The 22,809-nt window shown below is 52.2% G+C and overlaps 2 protein-coding genes across 2 annotated transcripts; one reads left to right on the top strand and one right to left on the bottom strand.

The window, feature by feature from the left end:
• Window positions 1-2,575: 2,575 nt before the first annotated feature.
• Window positions 2,576-4,099, top strand: LOC112885033. The gene has a single exon (XM_025950702.1). The coding sequence runs from the start codon at window positions 2,845-2,847 to the stop codon at window positions 3,610-3,612; it is 768 nt and encodes a 255-aa protein (XP_025806487.1). The 5' UTR covers window positions 2,576-2,844; the 3' UTR covers window positions 3,613-4,099.
• Window positions 4,100-11,705: 7,606 nt separating this feature from the next.
• On the bottom strand, window positions 11,706-14,180 carry LOC112885026 (probable indole-3-acetic acid-amido synthetase GH3.4). The gene is made up of 3 exons (XM_025950694.1): window positions 13,708-14,180; window positions 12,700-13,592; window positions 11,706-12,607 (listed from the first exon to the last, which is right to left on the bottom strand). Exons 1-3 carry the CDS (start codon window positions 14,034-14,036, stop codon window positions 11,958-11,960), a joined length of 1,872 nt encoding a protein of 623 aa, XP_025806479.1. The 5' UTR covers window positions 14,037-14,180; the 3' UTR covers window positions 11,706-11,957.
• Between the last annotated feature and the right edge of the window lie 8,629 nt (window positions 14,181-22,809).

Genomic DNA, 22,809 nt, shown 5'->3' with positions numbered 1-22,809 from the left:
TATCAACAAAATTAACATCATGTTTGCTCTTTGGGCAAAGTGGAGAGAAAAGATGTTACAACTTAAATATAAATATAAAGCCTAAAGTTTCACTTGTGCTAATAAGTACCTTCTTATCGCTGAAGAAAAAGGAGGGACGGGAGGCCCTTTGGTTACTGTTACTGATTTGCTAATACGCTGCAGGAATACTGTGTTGGCGTGTGTGATGCAGGAGCAGCCGTCGCTGCACGCACTGCCCACGCTGTTGCACAACGCTAGCTTGGTCGCACCTGCTCTTTTCCCTCGCCACGTATACCTGTGGGGCCATGTCCTTGTGCCTCCAAAAATTGTATCTCTGCACGTATACCGTGAGGCCACGTTCTTGTGCATAAAAAAATTCATCACCAAGTTTAGGGCTCACGAAATTACAAGATGACAAGTATATTCATATGAACAGCTAAACTACTAGAAAAAAGGTATTTAGTCCGGATTCCTAACTCTTTAGTCCCACGTGTGGAAACCGGAACTAGAAATCCGGAACCAAAGATTCGGATCATTTGTTCCGGTTGCGATACCCGGGACTAAAGGTCATATGCAAAGAAAAAAATATTCCGCATCCAGAAAAATTGTAATTCTGTGTTTGAAAAAAAATTCGACAAAGAGTGCAATTCTAGAGGTTGGATCTCAACTACCTACCTAACTAAGCGGTCAGATTTGATTTGCATGCTAAAACTAACCGCATGTGACAAACAAATGAAGGTACGATGTTTGAAAAAAAATTAGAATTGCATTTTTGTATGGGATAGAGGGAGTACATTATATTTTGATTACAAATAGCAAGTGATCCATAAGACTGCAAAAAATAAAGAGAACCAAAAGCAGCACATACGGCTACAACATGTGACGCGGGTATATTGCCATAGCAGGTGTACGGGCGCGATGAAGCGCGCCGGGCCTCCTAGTGTACTATGCCTAGGAAAATCTTAGCCAGACTGTAATAAGGTCAACAAGAAACTTTTCCCCTGACGCAAGTAGATAAAATTCCCTTGACACCATGTTGGATTAATCACAATTAAATTTAAAGATTCCATACTGAAATAATTATTACCCAGACACAGACCACGGGCCCTTTCCACTCCATACACCATGCAGCTATAAATTCAGAAACAGTATAGACGAATAAGGAGGCAAAGAAGCATTTTTTTGAGTTAAGTGGCAAAATGTACAGATTGGTCAATTGGTTACCCGAGTATGCACCCTCCTAGCACATTTTCTTCAGCTGCATAGATATTCAGAAAAGCCTATCAGTTTGATGTGTAAACCGGACTATACTATGTGAAGAAATGAAACCACTGATTTTTCAGGGATACACAATCATGATGTGAGGTGCCAAAGAGGTGCAGTTCCTGTTCAACAATTCCAGTCATACATCTAATTCCTGAGATGGCAGTACACTGGATTGAGACTATAGCTAAGACAACATGTACGGCGAGAGAGGAATAGAACAGTGTAGTGGGTGATTGTTGCCCGCCGGGACGCCAATTATTGCTACCGGAGCATCGCGCAACAGTCATCGACTCGACGGATGACCCGATGAGCCCTGCAAAGAATTATTGCTGGCGCATCACGGAAGGAGATATTGCAACAGACTACAGTGAATGTGAATCAACAGCAACAGCTGGTTATATCCCTGCCTATGCCTCAGGGTTCTTCTGGAAACAAGATGGATCCATCTGAAAAGGCCACCATCTTTCATGCTATCTTGTTTCTCGTTTCAGTAATTTACCATATCTTGTTTGCATTGATAATGTTCAGAGCCCAGATTCTGATCATAGCACGGCGTGGCTAGAGATTATCTGTTCTTTACAACAAAAAAAAGAGCCCAAATCGGTTCGGAAATAAGTACTCTGATCGATCATGACGATACAAGTAGTTTCTTGGACAACTGAGCTAATCACCACGGCCATACGGTACAGTTCAGGTGAACCATCATGCCCCGCTGCCTGCGAGTACCAGCAGGCTACCAGCCTACCAGGCGTCAAGGGGCGTCAGGGGCAAGGCTGCAACAGGCCACAGCTGCAGTGATCAGCTGTCCGCCGCGGCAGCCGGAATCGGTCGTGCTGGGGAAGGCATCGCGTGCTGTCGCGGAGTTTCTCTCCCAGCGACGCCTCATAACGCGCGACCTGCTTGTGCTATCACTCGGGACAACTCGCCGGCGGCGCGATTCAAGTTGAGCTGCCATGGTCCCGTCCCACAGAGACGACGGCGGAATCCGAGATCATCAACTTGGGGAAGGTCCTCATCCAGCGGCGGAGAAGGGGAGGAAGGCGCAGAACGTAGAGAACCTAGCGTAGTAGCGCGAGAACTTGCAGGCGCAGATCTCCGGCGAGTCCATTCCGCTGGTGGGCACGAAAGCCATCGCCATGGCGGATCGAACGAGGCGCCGAGAAGACAGCAGGCTCAAACCAGGGACGAATATGCAAAATATTCATCCAAATCAGGGTCTTTAATGAAAATATTCGGATCGCGATTATTAATCGCGATCCGAATCAGGGGGTTAATTGCAAATATTCGGATCGCGATTCTTAATCGCTATCCGAGTCAGGGGGTTGTATGTAAATTATTAGATCGCAAAGAATAATCGCCATTCGAATCGGGGGTAATTTGCAAAACCGCTCACCCTCCCTCCCCGCCGGCGGCCCACAGCCGGCGTTGACGGCGAGCCCGCGGGGTTCCCGGCCGGATGGAGACTCAGACCACCTTAAAGCTTAAAATCCTCCCGCGCTTCACCGGCTTCGGCGGAGGACACGCCGGCGACCTGGTGCTGGTTAGCTCTGACAAGAGCGCGGTTTCTAGTGACGATTAATGAGGGCGATCCAATCTGAGGCCTCCACCGTGAGCTCATCGCCGGCGATGGACCGGCGCGCGCAGGGGCTGGTCGCGCCCGTCTCCGTCGCGCTGGCTGCCCTCGCTACGCTCTCGCTCCTGTACCTCTTGCGCCACGCATCCGCCTCCTGCTTCCCCGCGCCGCGCTCCCTCGCGCTGACCCTCTCGCTCGCCCCATTTCCCCGCAATTCCTGCGATGCAGCCTCCCGCCGCGTGGTCCCGCCCGACCGCCGTCTCGCTAAACTGCGCGTCTCACCGCGCTGGCGCCGCCGCACCGCTGCCCTGGCAGCGTCCGCCTTCCCCCCGCTCCGCGGCCTCGGCTTCCTCGCCGGCCCCTCCCGCGTTCTCTGCCTCTCCGCGGGCGCCGGCCACGCGGTCGACGCGCTCCACGCCGCGGGAGTCGGGGATGTTACCGGGATCGACCTCGTCGACTTCCCGCCGCTCGTCCGCCGCGCGGACCCCAACCGCCTCCCGTTCTCCGGAGGCGCCTTCGACCTCGTCTTCTCGGATGACCCCTCGGCGATCACCGGCGCGCTCTTCCCGTCCCGTCTCGCCGCCGAAGCTGAGCGCGCCGTCCGCGGCGGTGGCGGCATCGCGCTCGCGCTCGACCGGCAGATCGAGACCGCCGCCGTCGCCGCACTGTTCAAGCGATCGCGCATCGTGGATGTGAAGGATGTCACCTTGGATGGCTCCCAGGTTCGGCTGCTCATCTTGCAGAGCAATGGCACCACTTCAATCCCACATTGATTCGTGTAGCATTCACTTCAGTTATAGTCATTTACTAGTGATGATCGTCGGCTCATTCTCTGGAACCAGATGCATTTTAGGGAGCTAAATTTGTGGATACGAAGTATGATTCATCATGGTCAGGAAAAAAAAAGATGAACTTGTTCATTGTCAGTAAGTCAGGTGCATGGGATGTTTTGCCCAAATGATGTGCAGCATCCACTCATCCATGGTGTCTCTTGAGCATTCAATTACACTGCTGCAAACTCCTCGCTCCAAAATCACCTGTATCCACACAATTGTGCAGCCTGAAAGATTGCAAAGCACAAAGCACAACTGAATGCAGCCCTCTCAGGATTTGACAGCTTGAAGGCCCCTCCATGACCCTTCTGCTGTTCTGCTGAATCTCTCCAGTTGTGCAACACACCCCTGGGTATTAGGATTGACGTATATTAGCTCCACACCGAAATGAAGCTTCCTAGAGTTTGATCCATGCATATGCTTCCTAAGCAGGGAACTGAAATATTTATACTCTGCTAAAATGGCTGCTTGCAGATGCTAGGAACTATAAATGCAATGACATTCAAGTACTCATTGAGTGCATTCCAATTGGTTAAACATTATTCTATCACCTTTCCATATTCAGATTCTAGATTACAAAGTAGAGAAGAAAAGATGAATCTATGAAAATTAGAAGGCACCAGTTTAAAACATTACTGAAGCTGCATAACATGTACTCTTAACTTTGTAAAAAGCTATAGCCCATAGTGTGAGCAGTTAACCGGGCAGGCACTTCATAATTGAATGGAAAATGGAAGCAGCAGATGAAATAAGATGCAGTTCTTTGGACAGTGACTCCATTACCATTACTTGGTCTCGCCTCTCGCGTTGCTTTGTCAGAAAACCAGTGTGGCAGTGTTGCGCTAGAGAATTGTGGACATGCAAATTCAGTCACTGACTGAAGCTTCTGCGATGTTTTCCCGTGTACTCCATGTTTTCATGCAACCCTCTTTCGCAAGCAAACTATCTGTCCAAATGACTTCTAAAATCTTCAATGACAATTGTAGCAGATGTAGTATACCAGGAAGCTATTTATGGATGGCTAAGATTCATGTGCACTTGCAATAGGAACTGCACCGTATCTTGGTCGGCCGTGGCTCTGGCTCCCCTCTGTTGGTGTTGGCCCCGTGCATTTCACAGTTGGTTAGCAGGTAAATTCAGGATCGCCTTGGCACCAGCACCACGTTCTGGTGTAACAATCCCTGGCTGGACGATTTTGTACACAGGATGGTTTTATTTTTAGGAACGGTAGAATGATTGGTCCTCATCCGAATTAGTGAATGACACTATCTACCATCACTTCAGGTCAATTCAGCTGAACTATTCACCATTGACAAACTGGGGTGAATGTTTATTCCTGCCGGCCTAACCCTGCCTGATGGGCGACATCTCAAGGCCCGGCCGGCGACTTGTCTTGGGCCTATAGGCCGTAGCCCGGCAACTAGCTTGCTTGTGCGTGCATCACACTGAAAATTTTACACGAGGGGGGCCAACAGTGGGGAGACAGTTGCGTTGGAAAATTCTGCACGCTTGAACAGCCACCGCCAGATGAGAAAGCCTCGAAGAACTTGTAGTAACAGTCCACGGCCTTTCGTCACAAGGCAGATCAGTAGCTGCATCCGACATCCGTTGGGAATGCACGAGATTTTGTGAAAAAAGCGTAGCGATCCGTACAATATTAGCGTGAAACCACTCTTTGCTACAGTGCCCAGGCATGGTCTAGAGTCTAGACTTCGAGAAGGTTCAGAAACGGCTTCCTTTTCGCAATCGCTGCGGCGCGCCTCTGAATCCTGAAATGGCCATAGTAATTCCTCATCATGTCCAAGAGTCCATGAGGCGAAGGCGACTGTGCCGTGCGTCTGCAGAGGCCTCCGGTCGTGCACCTGTCGGCTTCAGGAGTAACACCAGGTCGCCAGCTCCCAGCCGACGGCGCCGCGCGCGTGCAGTGGAGCTGTTCGTTCGGCAGCTGGCCCGGGCCAGTAGGGCGCTGGCGAGGGACGGCGACCCGGCCGGGATCCCCCGGCGAGATCGGAATGTCCCCGCTCGTCCGCGCGTGCATCCTCCTCCGTTGCAGGATTCCAGAGGAGGGGGGGGGGGGGGGGGGCTGCGCGCGCGTCCTGCAGCGACGACACCGCTCGCCGGCTAGCTGTTGGCGGCAGGCACCGGCCCGGAGCCACGGACCCAATCACCCAACGCAACCGCACCACCTCTGTGCATACACAGCGATGCCATCGCGGCGTGCGTCCCCGACCCCGGCCGTCGTCCGCGCGCACTGTGGCGCGCGCGTGCACTGTCGGATGATGCCGCCGCGGGCTGCTGCCGATCGATGTGTGTTCAATTTCTGCCGTGGCTCGAGTCTCGACGCGTCGTCGCGCGCCCGGCCGGCACGAGGAGCGTGTCGAGTACACCGTGGCGCGATCATTGCCGCTGCTGGACGGATCGGAGGTGGATGGCCGTGTGGTTGGCGACAAACGGGAAGGACATGCGCGCGCCACCTAACGGTGCATCGTTTGCTGGGGTGGTGAGGGGGAGGCCGACCCGCATGTTCCGCTCCTGCACGTGTATGTGCACGCTCGCAGCGGGGCGATGGCATGGACCTCCGGTCGTGCTGTCGTGTCATCTACTAAGCACGCACTTCTATTTCGAAATTAGCCCAAAGCACCCAAGTTTATAAATTGTCCACCTCTGCCAATAGAAAAGTTAGCCAAAATACCCATATACATGCTTCTCCCTTCCCCACATCTAATTAAAGGGTACATTCCTCCCACACTACATGTATCCGAAAGATTATAGTTGCATGTATTTCTCCGATTAGTGCGGTAATTTCTAGTCTCCGAGAGCATACTTCAGTTGGCCAATTACTAAGGTAATATGGATATGTGGTCTTTCGTGTATGGTCGCCTTATAAACGGGTAAGGTGCGGAGCCATCCTTCGACTTATGAAGGTGTGTCTAAGAGGTCCATCAGCCATAAAATGATAAAATCACATATCGGTACCTTCTGTACTTATTATTGTTAAGTATATGTAGTGTACAGTTATACCTTCTGTACTTATTGTTAACTACACTGTGTGCAGTTTATTGTTATCTGAATTTATAAACTACTTGATCTCAGCCGGTACCACTCCACGACGGCACCACCACAGCTCACGTTCGTCGAATGCCCTAACAATAAAATACGCGCGACGACGCACGTTCTAGGAAAAGAAAACATACACGCATACGATGGATTGAGGCGTTTGCACGAGCCAAGATTTTCCCCTGATTCACCTGCTGCTGCTACACACATTGCGTATAATAAATAAGTGAATGGGCGGGGCATATCTATCCGTTATCTCACAGAATCCAGCAGTGCACCACCAGGGAAACACATCGTTCTACTGCAATGCAAGATTAAATTATTGCACGGCGGGGAGGGAAGCGAACGAGAGCAAAAGAAAAGGCGAAGCAGCAGATAGATAGTGCTCCCTTTTGGCTAGGCGAAATCAAGAAAGATACTGTTGGCTAAAACGGCAGCAAACGGAACAATCATGCATGTCCGATCTAGGCAGCTAGCCCCCTACAGCTCCCCTAGCTCCTCCGTCGATCGAGAGCAAAAGCTCGAGGCCTTTGCCGGCCTCCAATCCCTGCCTGCAGTCCTGCTCCTGCAGCGTCGTCGTCCTTCCCGGATGCCTTCTCCTTTGGACTGGACATTTGGATAAGCCGCTCCGCTAGGCTCTGTGCCTGGCCCTCGCTCTATCCTCCTCCTCTCTTGTCCTGATCAGTCCGGGGCAGCAGCGCCTGCCATGAGGGCCTGACCTTGAAGTCTAGGTAGCTAGGGCGCTGTAGCCGCGTGGAAAAACGGGCACGCCTTGTACCCGCACTGCAGCTTTTGTGCTCCATCGGCGACGCAGACGCGCAGTGGACTGGACTGGACTGGCCAGGGCAGTGAAGTCATGCGCTCGATCGATCGAGCTCGAGCAGTAGGGCTCAGCCAGCATCTGCTTTGCTTTGCAGAGCAGAGGTGATGCTGTGGCTGTCAGGAATCTGCTCCCCCCGCTTTATCGCTCGCTCGCTGCTGCTTCTCGCCGTTGCGCGGCGACATGCCGACATGGGCGTCGCTCCGCTTTCTATAGCGTGCATGTTTATTTGGTGCTTCACATGCATGCGCCTGCACGATCACCTACCGAACCGAGGACAACCTCCACACCTCCAGGTATTGAAATTTATTTTTGTTTACTGTAACCTTTTTTAAAAAAAATTGAACCCATGACATACTATATTGGCTTAAACTATATAACTCTTTTAGTTGCTTGCACTTGCTGCCACCTATCTTAAATGTTTGATTTTACCCTACTGTATTTGCTTAAACTATATAACTCTTTTAATTACTTGCACTTACTGCCGCCTACTCCCTACGTTCCAAAATAAGAATACTTCTAGAATTTTGGTGAAGAGATCAATGTTAATGAGAAATTATAATTATATATATATATTATTTTGATATAATGCAACGTGCACTCTATACATAGAATGCATCCAGGCCGGTGGGCACGCCAGATTGGACCAACCAACGCACCTAACCGCATATATGTGCATACTTCCTATATTAATTTGTACCAACTACCTACCATGCCGAACCATATGTCACAGAAATTCCACCGGACTGCATGCATGCATGGATGGAATTTTTTGTTGGTTTGATTCTTTGAAACAAAATTTCTCCTAAACCGTAACTTTGATGACAAACCGTTTGTTGCATCTTACTCGAAAACATATGCTTAACAAACCTAGATCCAATATCAATATATTTTATTTCTTTTATGCTAATTGCATCTCTATGTACTACCGATTACAACTCTGTACATTATCGAGTTGCAACTAGATATAACTATATGTACTATTTGCATCCGATCTCTATAATTAGGTTCATATATAATTCTGAATGCAACCAGAGTAGCAATTGACTTACAACTAAGTTGCAACGTAACTGGATTGCAACTAGCAGTAATTAGGTTGCAACTAGACGGTAACTGGGTTGCAACTAGTAGTAATTAGAGGTTGCAACTCACCAGTAACTGATTGCAACTAGTAATACCTGGGTTGCAAATGAGTAGTAATTGATTGCAACTAGTAATAACCGATTGCAACTAATAGTAACTGGCTTGCAATAAGTAGTAAACGGATAGTAACAGGTTACAACTTTCACTAACTAGGCTTGCAACTAGGTTGTAACGAGTGGCAATTGGGTAAAAACTAGGTTCTAAGTGGTTGCAACAAGTGCTAACTACGCTACAGTCAAGTTGCGATTGTATTGTAGCTGTGATGGCAACTCATAGTGCAGTTAAGTTGCAATTACATACTTAAAAAAAGTTTATTAATATAGTCTTCATGGATCTCAGTTTGTTAAGCATATTTTTTCCAACAACCTGATGCAAATGGATGTGGAATCGGAGCTATACCAGACATATTGCATTTTTTCAATCCGAATCAAAAAAAAGATTCTCTACATGCATGCTTCCTGATGGGTGGCGGAGGTGTGGGCTGTGGTTGGTTGCCTCCACCTAATTTTGCATGCATGAGGGTGGACCATCAAATATGCGAGACCGATGGAGGATTTGTGCATTTGCTGTAGCAAATGCATCTTGTTGTATTTTAGCCTCGTCTTGTCTGTGTATATATCCCTATATGAAGTAATTATTGCATCTTGGGAGGAGAGAGAGTAGAGAAAGACAACTAGAGTTAGTTGCCCCATTCATAGATGTGTATTTATTTAGTGACAAATTTTGAACGCTAGAATTACATTTATTTTGGGACGTAGGGGTATCTTAAAGGTTTGATTTTACCATACCGCTTTAAGTAGATAATAGAAAAATAAATCACATCTCGTATTTTTCTCAGATGTGCAATATCATATTAGTCATGTGCCAGAGATCGATTGGGGGCCTCAGTCCCCCTACAGCTCAAAGTAGGTGCTGGAGTCAGGCGTGCCGGGGCACGCCCCCTTGAGCGCCAACTTGCTCTGGTCATGCACTTCATCAAGTAGGCAAAGTAGCAGCAAGAGCACAAAAAAGAAGTACGAGATCAGCACTGGAGACGGGCGAGAGCGCCAACTTGTCTTCATCATGCACTTCAGCAAATAGGCAAAGTAGCATCAAGAACACGAACAAGATTGTTTATCATCCCTGATAACTGACCGATTGACTGACTGATGAGTAGCCCGCCATATTTGATGCTTTTGTAGCTAGCCATTTGGGTTCTTTTCTTCAGCGTGAGCCTTCAGGCAAGTGCAAACCTTATTTCAGATGCTGCGTCCTAAGCCATGGCAGCAATGTGTTAACTAAAGACGCACCGTCCCTAACCGGCCCCTAGGTCAGTTTCTCTTTATAGTTTCACACTATGCTGCGAAGCGAGGAGCTGTCTAGTGCACCTCTAGGGTTAGCCACTAGCTCTTCTAGAAGACTCTTGTTTCCTTTATGATTAGGTGATCACGTGAAAACTATGTGCATTATTATTATTCAACCAATATTGATCATCTTAGACGACCATACAACCAATCCTTAATAAATCTCTTTTGCTTCAAAGATAAGCGCATTGTGCAGATAGAGAGAGGTAGGCGTGGTAATTCAGAAATGTATACTGCTAGTGCACACTTTTCATACAATAGGAGGCGCCGTTTGACACAACGCCCGACTTTTTGTTAGAAAAGTTTTCGCGAAGCTAACAACCAAAACTAGACGTAACCATTATTCCAATTTTTTTGAACGCATAATATATTGTATTTACTTGAACTATACAACTCTTTTGGTTGCTTGCACTTACTACCATCTATCTTAAAAGTTCGATTTTACCATGCCACTCTAGGTGGATGATAATATCATATTAGTCGTGTGCCCAGGGGTGGATTAGGAGGGCTGGAGCCCCCTACAGCTTATGCATCAATGGAGATAGTAGGGAGGAAGGGAGAGAAGAAGAGGGAATGGGAGAAGAAAAATAGAGGTTGGAGGAGGAGGAAGGAGCTCAGCCCCCCCCCCTCCCCCCCAACTATCTGATGCATTCGCCACTGCGTGTGCCATGGTAAAGACGACGTGGTCAAAACTGTTAGCTCTTACAAATTTAGTCTCATGCTAAAATACTGCAATAGAAAAGTTAAGCACATCGGTTCTCAACCTTTTCTCATGCATAATTTCCCCTGATCTTTTTGAAGCATTATGATTTTTAAGATAATAGTTTAAGAAGGGAGGACGTCAGGTAACCGTGAGAAATGATAAAGAAGTGAGAAACAAGATGAGGAGCAACAATCATAAACATCAAGTGGCAATTGGAAAGTGAAGGAGTACGTGAGGTACAGGACAAGCAAATTTATGTTTCAATTAATTAGTTTTTTATAAACATCATATATTTATGAACATTAAGCGGCCGTTTGGCAGGGCTCTCCAAAAACGACTTCCCTAGTGAAGCTAAAACTGGTGAAGAAAAAAACCAGCATCATCCAACTTCTAGTTCATTTTAACTTAGACCTACAAAATAGCTTCACACTATAGTACCTCGTTTTGCACAAAACAGGTGAAGCCGAAGCCGCAGCAAGTCCTCCCAAACACGCCCTAAGTACCAAATATTATACCTACCAAAATATGGCAATATAGCATGCACGTTTTCTAGTCTCAAAGGGATAATGTATTAATGTGTAAAACTTCACTACTTCAGTAAGGACAATGGGTGATAAGAGAGAGACAGAATGGCCGGTGGCAAAAGCTGAATTGGTAGGATATGTTTAAAGTTGTGCTTATGCAAACATGCACGGCTCAACCACTAACCGGCGATCAAGCTTGTCATTATGCGCCAGCAAATCAGAGCACGTTGCTCCAAAATCAGTAACAAAACAAGCGCTGGTACGGTGTGGCACACACACCACAACACACTCGAACGACGTTGAACCCCTCATGGCACCAGCCTAGCACGGCTAGCTATTGTACATACCCTGCAAAACTGGCGCACGGAACGGCGTTGGTCTGCTTCTAGTCCTTATAGATGACATGATGCTTCGGCCTGCAGATAAGTTCAGCGATCAACATCTAACACAACATGCCAAGATCTGATAAAAACAAAAGGGGCACAGGTCACTACGGCTTTATTACAAAACCACAGAAAAGAGAAAGAAACAAAACGCCACGATGAACAGACGACGCGTACAATAATGAAGCTACCGCACTCGATGATTAGCTAGCTATAATCACTCGTTGCCATGCACGGCTCGGATCGATCGGTCACAGCCTCCCACTAACGATTTCCAAGATTAGCCGGCTAAATCCTAGCAGCTCCGATCCATCAGGCGACGACCGCCCCTGATCCGGCATTGATGTCGGCCGCCTTCGTGACGACGGCGGCGGCGGCGTTGCTGCTCCATTGCTTGCCTCCGCCCGGGCTCCACTTGGGGCACTTGGGGCTCAGGTAGCGGGCCTGCACCCGGCCGTCAAGCAGCTCCACCAGGGGGCCCGGGCGCACGCACCGGGGCGCCTTGTACTGGTTGATGGACGCACCGCGGGCGAGCGCGTAGTCCATGAGCTTGTCGAACGTGCCCTCCGAGACCACGCGGATCTCCAGCGGCCCGATGGAGCGGTCGGCGGCGCGGCCCTGCCGGTAGACGCTGTTCAGGGCCTCCTCCACGGCGAGGCAGCAGTCCTCGAACACCGACGCCGGCACGGGCGTCGCGCCGCCGCCGCGGAGCTCCCAGAACAGCACGTAGTGGCCCGGGATGGTGGCCGCGTCCGCGTAGCTCGTGTACTCCACCAGCGACGCGCCGAACGGGGCCAGGTGCTGCACCGCGCCGGCCACGGCCGCGTGCAGCTCCGCCTCGTCGGTCTTGTCGGAGTCGATGCTCAGCACCACGTTCTTGCGGCGCACGAAGTTGAACATGGGCGCCTGGTTCTTGAACCCGGCAACGCGCAGCACGTCGCCCACGCGATAGCGATACAGCCCTGCACCGTCACGGTCACACACACGCACTTTTCGATCGGTGGCTGTTTCATCGGCCGGAGAATATATGAACGAAGCAGGCAGGCACGCTCACCGGAGTAGGTGGTGACGACGAGCTCGTACTCGTGGCCGAGCTTGACGTCGACGAGGTCCACGAGGTCGCGGTGGTGTGGCTCGGCGGCGGAGGAGCTGACGGGGAGGAACTCGAAGTATCCCATCGTGGGGATGAGGGTGTAGGCGACGTCGCTGGGCTTGCACATCGGGTTGAGGTTGATGCCGAAGTAGCACTCGGACGAAGCGTACATGGTGCACGTCAGCGGCAGGCCGCCGCCGTAGAACTCGAGCGTGGGGATGTACTGCGCCATGGCGCCGGTGACGATGACGTCGATGTACTTGGTGCTGGGCCACACCCTCCGGATGATGCCCTCCCACGACGGCTTGGCGCACTCGACCTCGACCGCGTCGGCGAGCGCCGGGTCGGCGCGGAGCACGCGCTCCACGGCGGCGCGCACGGAGCGGTCGGTGATCTCGGCGTCGAGCGTGCCGGCGCGGATGTCGCGGCACAGGCGCTGCCAGTGCTTCTCCAGGAAGCGGATGGCGCGGAGGAAGCCTGACGCGAAGACGGCGCCCACGCGGAGCACGTCGGCGCGGTGCACGAGGCCGCAGAGCAGCTGCGCGTACATGCTCTGGTACGCGTCCACGCAGAGGACGGCCACGTCGGGGCTGGTGTACACGGTGTAGGGGTCGTGCGGGCGCTCGAGGAAGTGGCGGCTCCGGTAGAAGCTCGTGAGCACCGGGCGCGCCGGGAGGCCGGCCGGCGTGCGCGACTCCGCCTTGACGAAGTAGAGGTACATGCACTTGCCCTTGTCCAGCCCGGGCACGGCCTGGCTCATGACCGGCATGAGCAGGCTGTAGAGCAGAGAGCGTCGGTCCATCTCGTCGGCGATCGACGGCATCAGCTTCCGCTCCCCTCCCGACGTGCCGGAGCTGCGCGAATCGAGACGATCAGTCAGTCGCTACCACGTCGGCCTAGCATGCGCGCACGCACCGTCCGGGTCCGGCGGGCGCCCGTCAATCGAAGGTGCGCAGTCGAGTAACGTACCTGGTGAGGAACTCGCGGATGGGCTTGCCGGAGAGGATGGGCGAGGTGTCGCCGTTGGCGATGCGAAGGACGTCCTGGAGGATGTCCTCGTAGGTGACGAGCGGCGCGGCGCGGAGAAACGCCTCGGCGGCGCCCGGCGCGTCCCCCGCGACGCCCAGGCGGCGCAGGTACTCGGCCGGCGCGTTCTGCGCCAGGATCTCCGCCAGCACGCGGCGCTGCACCTGGCCCGCGCCCGCCGTCACGCGCTCGATGTACTCGAGCGCCTCGCGGTGCGCCTCGGGCGCCGCCGCCGCCGCCGCTTCTCGCATGGCGCCCGGCGCCTCCGGCATGTCTCTCCCCGCTGGCGCGCCGCTGGTTGTGTCGTGTAGCTAGGCTAGCTCGCGACAGGCTCTCTCTCTCTCTCTCCCCCCCTCGCTCGGTCGCTCTCGAGTGGCAAGTGATCGATCAGTGGCAAGCTAGTGTGAGATCAAGCTCGTGTTCTTGTGCGACGGGAAGGCGAGTGGGGTGACCGCTATTTATAGATGGCCTGGGCGGGGGGTGCTCGCGAGGGTGGATGGCATCGTGCCTGGCCCGTGCTGGCACTGTTCGTGTCTTGTAGCGCTTGTCCCGTACGTACGAAATGGAATATCACTTTCGGGGGGAAAAAAGCTTGAAATTGTATTTTTTTTTTTGGATAACGAGAAACCAAATGGAAATGGTTTTGTTGCCAGTGTCCCTGCACCTGTACGCGAGAGGGTTTTCGATCGATCTCATGGCGATCCGTTGGACGCATACGGAAGAGGCGTGGTTTCTATGATTGAGTCACAGAAATGATGTGCAGGGCTGCAAGTGGCGAAACGGTTCGTTCCGGCGTGATTCAGGTTACACGTCATACGATCTGCATGATCCTCTCCGCTTGTGATCCTGCATTGGGGACAATATACCAACGTAGGTTGCGCAGCCGGAATTTAATTTATATACTTCTTTTCTCAGATTGAGTGTTCTCTCTTTTTAGTTTGAGATGTAAGTTTTCATAAATCGGAAATAACGATGATGCGTGTATTCGTATTGTATTCCAATGCAACAATAGCCCTTTTTGATCCAGTTGGTAACCGACGGTGCCCCAGAAAATGGGTAATTTTGCTTGAGCGAAGAGCTAACCACCTCTTGATTTGGTGGTAAAGGCGTGACTCCAGCCACCGGTGTTTATAAAAAAAAAAACTGGAAATGTTTTACGCGACACGCTTCGTGGCATATGATCGTGGTGTGCGTGCGTGTTGCACACCATTCGCGATATGTGTGTTTGCTTCTTGAAGTGCTTTGCTTAGAGTGATGGTCGTCAGGAAAAAATGATTCCTTTGCAGGGAGCTGTATTTTTTCTTTTAGTTTTTTTAAAGAAAAAATTCCTTGTAGTTTCGTGCTACAATCTTAGAGATCACCAGCAGATTTTAGGTTTTTAAATTGATTTCTTGGTGGTTTAATTTTCCCTCTCACTAGTAAGGAAACTACATAGAAAAAGAAAATGCAAATCCAGTAGTGCCCAAGTAGTGGATGATGTATAGAATACTCAAGATAGACTCCTACGTATCTTGCTGGTATGATGCGGCGAAGGCGCTACGAAATCAGCGCTTTCACCCTGCCTCCGGCGGCCCTAACAGCGGGAGGGATTTTGTATTGCGTTCAACGCCGCTTCGCCGGCTTTGGGACCAGCCGATCGATGATATGTCCTCGGATAGCTTGGTCGTACCTTCACGCCGAAGCCCCTTGAATTGAGGAAAAAGCTGCTGATCTCGATCGATCTCCGGCTGGCGACGAGCTAGCCGCCATGCACATCCCAGATAAACCTCTGTGTGTGTGTCGCACCATGTTGGTCGTCGATGAGCCATCGTCCCCCTGATCTGACGGCTCGTTTATATTCTTACTTAGTACACGCAGGCAGCTTTCTAGGAAGCCGTCGTGGGTGTGCATTCTGAATCTGCACAGGTTGAATTCTCGACCGGGCATTGCAGAAGATCGATCAGCTGCAGCGAAGGTTGGTGGAACTGAATCCAAGGAGGCCGCTGGGCAGGAGATGGAGGAGGAGCTGAGCGCGAGGGCGAGGCAGGCAGGCGAGCAGGTCACCTGGAAATAAATGGTTGCCGGCAGCGCCCCGCAGACACGGCTGGCGGGGGCCTTTGCGTGCCGCGATGGCGCGTGCGCCTGCCGGGCGATGGGTCGGCAACAGTAGCGGTTCCCGGTGAGCAGGGACAGCGCGCCAGCCCCGCCGGCGCCGGGGGCGTCCGTCCACGTCCTCGCCCGTACCGTACTGAAGGCGTACAGCTCGCAGCCGCAGCTTGGTGGGCTCGATCGCCCGGCACATGCGCCTGTGTCCTTGTCCTATATGAACGTCGATTGTTTACACCTTGACATGCCGTCGTCGTAGTGAAAGTTGAGGACGATGACCGAGTTCGGATGAGGCGATCGTCTCGCTACGGCCACGGTGTCATCTAGGAGTATATATGCAAGGATTGTGGTGAGGTAAGTTGGGAAGAGAATGGCGCCGTCTCTTCTTGTTCAAGAATCAAGATAGTGGGTGTAGTCTTTTGAGAAAGATCGTCTCTCAAACAAACACCACCAGCAGTCTCAATCATCCATCGCCGTACGGCGTCCTCTGGGGATCGATCGGGTCTCGGTATTGGCACCAGCAGCAGAACAAACACCGCCCTGGCATCATGCATGCCTTCCCCGAGCTGCAGCCACCGTTCTGGCGCACAGCACAACACGTAATGGAACAGACAGCGCCGCGCCCAACTCTGCAGCTGCACCCGCACCGCACAGTAAGGTAGCCGAGCACCCGCCAGAGATGCATGCATGGCCATTCTTGGATCATGTAACTGCGCTGCTGTCGTCTCAGGGACTCTCCGTACGTACCGCATACATTTTGGTGTAGCTACCACATGCTATATTATACACGCAGCAAGTAGTCTTGTAATGCGCCGCCGCGCGCTACGCTTCACTCGATCTCCACGCCGGCATTGCGGCTCTGGCGGCACACATGCATCAACGACGGTCCTTTAATTTCGTCGACCACCTCTCGTATCGCATCAGGCCGTGGAGAGGATGCCGGTCCAGATCCGGCCATCCAGAGGACAAGCAGGCGGAGCGAGTCACCGGCGACGGCGACCCAATAACGATGGCACTCCTAAATAATACACGCGACGACAACAAGTACCACACGTCAGCTCCCATCCCTGGTCTGAGCTGAACACACGAAATTACACCTGGACGCGCTGCCTTCTTCAGTCTTCTTGTTACGCGGACATAACAGAAAAGTTAAAAGAAGTGGTCGACGGGCTGCGGCAGATGTGCGTCCACAAGCAGGCTAGGCTAGCTCTGGGCAGCGCGAGAGGCCGGGCAATGCAAGGAGGACTGAGGAGAGCCCGAGACACATCCTGTGCGTAGTAGCTTTTGATGCAGCTCGCAGCATGTTGTACAGGCGTAGGATTAGGATTATGATTAGGACTAGGAGTTGTTTACGGCTAACACCACTACTGATGAGCCCGTTGCCGGGGCTCCTGTCCCCCGTAACCACTTCCCGGACCTCAGCCAGCGTAGTATTGTAGTGATGGCTAATCCAGCTTAAGCTTGCCTGTCTTTGCGTTGTCTCCCAGAGGCTACCAACCTAGCTAGCTGCAAAGTAATAATGAACTGCTAGCACCATATCTCCCAATACTCTACAATGATCAGTACTGCTATCTACTCGGTGTCCTCATGTTCACATTGGCTTCGTGTACTATCCCGAGATGCAGAAACATACAGTAGTAAGCAACTTGGTTGGTAAATAAACTTAGGACCAGGTTCACTTTTTTTTTTATTTGCCACTACTTAGGAGGTAGTAGGTAGGACCAAAAGTGAGTTGGTTTTCATATATATTGTTGGGATTGTTAGAACTACAACTGGGACTAGCTAGCGTCGACTCTCGAGCAGTGACTCGAACACCCCGAAGTAACAAAAACAACAGATGTTATAACCAAAGATTTACGAAACAAGAACGACATCGAGGCACAATATTTATCGATAATAAGGTTCAGTCAGTCTATATCATTAGGGTATGGTAACGGTGTTCCGCCCATAAAAGATCGTTGCACCTAGGGAGATTGAGCTTGATCCATAATCATACGAGGCAGACTATGACTATACATATACTTACCTACCACCAAGTCATTTCACGGTTACAGCGGGGGCTATCTTTGGACCCTTAGGTTGCTAACCGAGATTTCACTCTCCTATTCAAGCCACCCCCCACTACCCCCAAACCCCTATTGACTAATCCCCAGGTCTTTGTACGAAATTCCAAGTCTCCCATTATAAATTGATGAGCACGTTCCTGCTGCCTTCGTGACATTGACATAGACTTGATCCGCTCATGGCTAGCACAGCTTGGTTTTGCGTATCGATCTGCTAAATCTAACCAGGGTTTGATTTTATATATGTCCTCATGGCCGGTGGGGATAAATTCATATGCATGTCCCGCCCGGTCTGTTTCATATCTGACATCTAGGGCGTGTGTTGTGCACTGGAGGTGGAGGGTTGTCCCATCAATTTGGTTTCGTAAGAAGAGATAAACTGTTTCTATTTCAGATACGAAGGGATTCTGTCCAAGCAACCACTTGTTTAAAATCAAACTCTACAAAAATAAAGAAGCCGCCCCGGCCCCGTGACAATGGAGTTATCTATTATACGATGGTCCGCGCTAATATGCGTGCTCCTTGCTTCTGCCTTCGCACGCTGACAAGTACTGAAATAAATACTACTATGCCCAGATATGAATGCTAGCTCGACACTTTGCCAAGATCTGATCGTGCTTCTGCAACTTTGATCGTCAAAGTTTTTAAAATATATATTTAGCTTGTAGACATAGAAATCATATATATATATATATGCATAGATTTGTCTTGAAAAGTATATTTCACAATCCCCTACATTTACTAAATATTGTAAGTACTAGAAAATATAGTGGCCAAAATTACCAAGTCCATTGCATCTAGTATATATGGCCAAGATAGTATGAATGTCTATGTTGCAGGGGTCTCTCCTTTGTGATTTTTCAAAGTAGATTTCCATTGGGGGGGTGAACTGCAAAATGTGAAATGTTTGTAAACCTTATCAAATTATAAATTATGAAAGTATTTAAATAAAATGTACACACTTATACATATAATCTGGTTGAGGATATATATGCCAAGGAGATTTTCCACGCAACTATGTTTTGTTTTTGTATCTGTTTTCACATCTTCTTGAAATAAAAGCGCTAGATCTCCTGCCATCCTTTTCAAAAGAATAAATAAACAGAAGATGTTGACAGCAGATGTTTCAAAAGTTTGGCTAGTATATACCTATAACCGAGTGTATTTGTGACTAGAGGTGCACATACTAGGTGCAGTTGCTGCCGAGAAGGATGCTTGATTGCCGATGCGCCATGTTGTCACACCTCTCTAAAGAGAAACCCGGAGACGGCCGTATCTCTCTCGCCGTAAGAACCAACGGCGCTAATTAAGTAGAACACGTAACAATAATGGCCACTCGGTTCAAATCGATGTACTCCACTGTTCCCTACACAGAGCAACTTGGGTGATTATAAAGGGCTTATCTGCCCCCCATAAACCATGCTCTCTTAGCTTTTGGATGAAAGCTACTCCTCCTGTTACGTGTTACTGATTCCGGCCGGAGACAGCAAATAGTTGCATACGTGCATCCTTATCCATAAATATACTCCCTCCGTCCAAAAATAAATATTATTTTAGAAAATTTCAAACACGTTACTCATCCTAAGAAATAACCATGTTACCCTGCCTATTTACTTCTAGTGAGTAGTTTATGGCCACCATAAACTAACTAAATGACATTGCCACCAACAAGCATATAGGTCCTCAGTGATATGATTAGATCTAAGTACCTAATAATTTTCCCTAAAAAAAAGGCACCTAGGAATGCAATCTAGGCTTAGCTAGTGATTGGTGGTCTATCTAGCATCGGTGGCAGTGGCCAATGGAGACTAGATGTCTCTCTGCTGCAGCTTCAATTCTTCTAATCCTGGCCGTACGCTGCCTAGCTTTGGGCCGCTGGTTAGTTGCTCTTGGCCGGTCAAATTAAATGTCGCTTTAGCTAATAAAGCGCGCCCTTAATGCTTCTGCTGGGACAATATGATTGCAATCTTTCTGGGTCTTTCTGGGGGGAAATCCGGCCGGCCGGCCGGCTAAACTTTCCTAACGATCTTGTCTTTCTTAAGTTAAAGCAACGCAACTTGTAATTTGATGTTTGATGCTGAGCCCTGATTGGTGCCCCTTTACTGTCACTCAGGACTGAACGAAAAAAAAATATAAAATTAAATCAGGCGTGCATCGCTTTCTTCCTCCATCGCTCGATCGATCAGCCACCAGCATCTGGCCTGCCAAAGACGCCTGGTGTGCGTGTACACATGGGCCCTGTCATGTTGTACGTACGTGTACCTCACGAGCTGTACTTCGTCGATCCCTACGACACCAACGTGCATCCACCATCATCCATACATGTGCTTTGGCTCCACGCACTGACGCACAAGGCAGGCGTGCTGCGCGCGGTTGGCGCCGGCGCACGGCACGGCCGCGGACAGCGACAGCCGGCCGGGGCCAGCCGTCGGCGGCAGAGACCTAGATCGAGCTAGCTCTAGCTCCCGGGACGGCGACGTCGCACGGAAGAGGGTACACCGCCGGCCGGCAGCCTTCCTTCCTGATCCACTATACCCCGTTCCGCCGTCGGCCCGTCGCTAGCTGCACGCGTAGCCAGCTACAAGGCGAGCCCTCAGCAAGCAGCGAGGAGGCCGGGCCCCATGTCGAGTAGCCGCTAGCTGTAGCCTTTCCCACGGCCGGCCACTGAGCCGGTGCGGCGGCATGGCCGTGGCGACGCATGCGACGGCCATGACGCTCCCTGTCTCGGAATATCATGGAGCCAGCCCTGCCTGCCGCCCGTACGTCCCGACGAATCGCCCCCGCCCCCAGAGTGGCCGGGTCAAAAAGCGGTCGCGGCCCGCGCGGATCGAGCGCGAGCGCAACTTGTGCGCGCGCGCGCGCCCGGCCGGCAAGATCTCGGGGTCGGGGCCCCTGCTCGGACGCGCCTGCGCGCCACGATTTCCAGATCACGCCCGCGCCTTTCCGGCTGACGCGACGCGAGGTACCAGTAGCTCGCTCGCTAGTGCGCTCGCATGGTGGCTGCCCTGCCCTACCTACTACGGCTACGCGCAGACCCTAGCTCCCGTCGAGTCGCGTCGTCCAGAGATCTGCGAGAATAATCTGCCCTGACTCCGTGTCCCTAACCTAGCTAGCTGCATTTCCGTTGAAAATGACACAGTGCCACCAAAAGATTATCCGTGCTGTACGTTCGTGTACATGGATGCCATGCCAATGGCACGACCTTTCTGAAACTCGCTAGTTGGCCGCGCCGCTAGCCGCTACTAGCGAGTAGGGGCGCCGCCGTGTCACCCTTGTCGAGGGCTCCGCCGGGCCATACGTACGGCGTCCACGCGTACACGGCGGCCGCCGGTGCGCGCATACGCTCGTATGCACGCACGCACGCGGCACCGGCCGGCCGGGCCGGGGACCGTGCACAGTAGCGCCCCGCGCGCGCGCATGCTGATAATGGCTGGCGACCGCGACCGCGACGGGCGCCCACACGGGCACGCCGGGCCACGGGCGAAAGTACGTGCGGAGGGCGCGGGGCGGGCGACGACCGATCACGTCGCGTGTCCGCGCCCGGCGACATGTCGGGACATTCCTTTTGGCTGCCCCTCGCGGCACATGGCTGCCACCCGCGCCGGCCGTGTGCCCCAGCCCATTTACGCCCACTCCCCCAGGCCCGCCCGGCCGGCCGGGATACACCGGAGCCCTCGCCGGGCGGCTCGATCGGCCGGTGGGCGTGGTCGCGTGGATGGATCGCGCGCGGGCCGGCGCGGCGGACGCCAGCGGGAGCGTGAACTGGTGTCGCCCGTGCGGTCGCTGTCCGCGCCCCGCCTTTTAGAAAGGCGGGCCGGGGCGCGGCGGCATCTGTGGCCGTGGCCTCTCGACGTGCGCGCTGGCGCTCGCCTCACGTTCTTCCTTCCCCCAACCCATCCGATCATCCGACCGATAGATCCGCTCCGTGCGTCTGCGGTTCCTCGCCGCTGGTCACTTGCTGGTTCCGCCGCAACTGTCTCGCCGCACCAGGTGGCCGGCCGGCCGGTGCGTAACTGCAGTGGCGCGCCGCCGCTAGCTCGTTTCGGGAGCGTGGCCACGGCGGCGTCGCGCAGTAGCGCCACCGTACCAGCAAGATAGCTAGAAGAGTGCCGGGGGCACCCGCCTAGACCTAGCTAGCTGCACGCAGGTAGGCCCGTGGCGACGGACGGACGGAGGACGGATCCCAAAAGGGGAATTCGTCCCCGGGCCGTCGTGTTCGTGTCCCGGTCTTTCGCCGCCGTCTGCCGACACGCCGAGCAGTGCGGCCGGCGTCCATGGACCGGCACAGCTGGCTTAAGATCAATCGATGCAGCTCGCATACTTGCATTCGGGTTCTTATTTATGGCACCGTGTCTGTAGCCCGTGTCGCGATTTGCCGGTTGGTTTTGCAAAGGGATTAACCGGACTATGTGTATCAACATGTATTTCTTCGGCTACAGTATCGCTGTGTGGGCCCGCCATGTATAAACAGTTCCCCGCGCACGTACGCACGTCGAGCCCAGCCGGTACGGTACCGAACCGCTGGCACGCACGACATGCGCGCTTGCCCCAGCCACGCAGGCAGAGCCAGCCACCAGCTGCTTCCGTTGTTCCCGTGACAAAAAAAAAAAACGTACTGGCCGCATGGTCCGTCTCCGCCCGCGGAGAGAGACAGGGGGACACGTGCGCGATGCGCGTACGGATCGATGATCTGTCGCGCAGGGCGTGGCCCACGGATGTCGGATTAGCTGGTGCGGATAAGGCACCGTGACCTGCGCGACGTCACGACTCGCGGCTCGGGGAGCACGGGACCTGTAGCGTGTACAGTGGACGGCGAGCGGGCAGGGCAAGTGGAAGCGGCCGCTTTCAGCCATCCAGCCTCCGGCACCATCAGCCAGCGTGCGTCGGCGTGCCACTC

This window comes from Panicum hallii, chromosome 3 (genome assembly GCF_002211085.1).
Source record: "Panicum hallii strain FIL2 chromosome 3, PHallii_v3.1, whole genome shotgun sequence".
Taxonomy (NCBI): Eukaryota; Viridiplantae; Streptophyta; class Magnoliopsida; order Poales; family Poaceae; genus Panicum; species Panicum hallii.
Note: the sequence above shows the minus strand (reverse complement) of the source record. Positions and strands in the feature narration are given on the sequence as shown.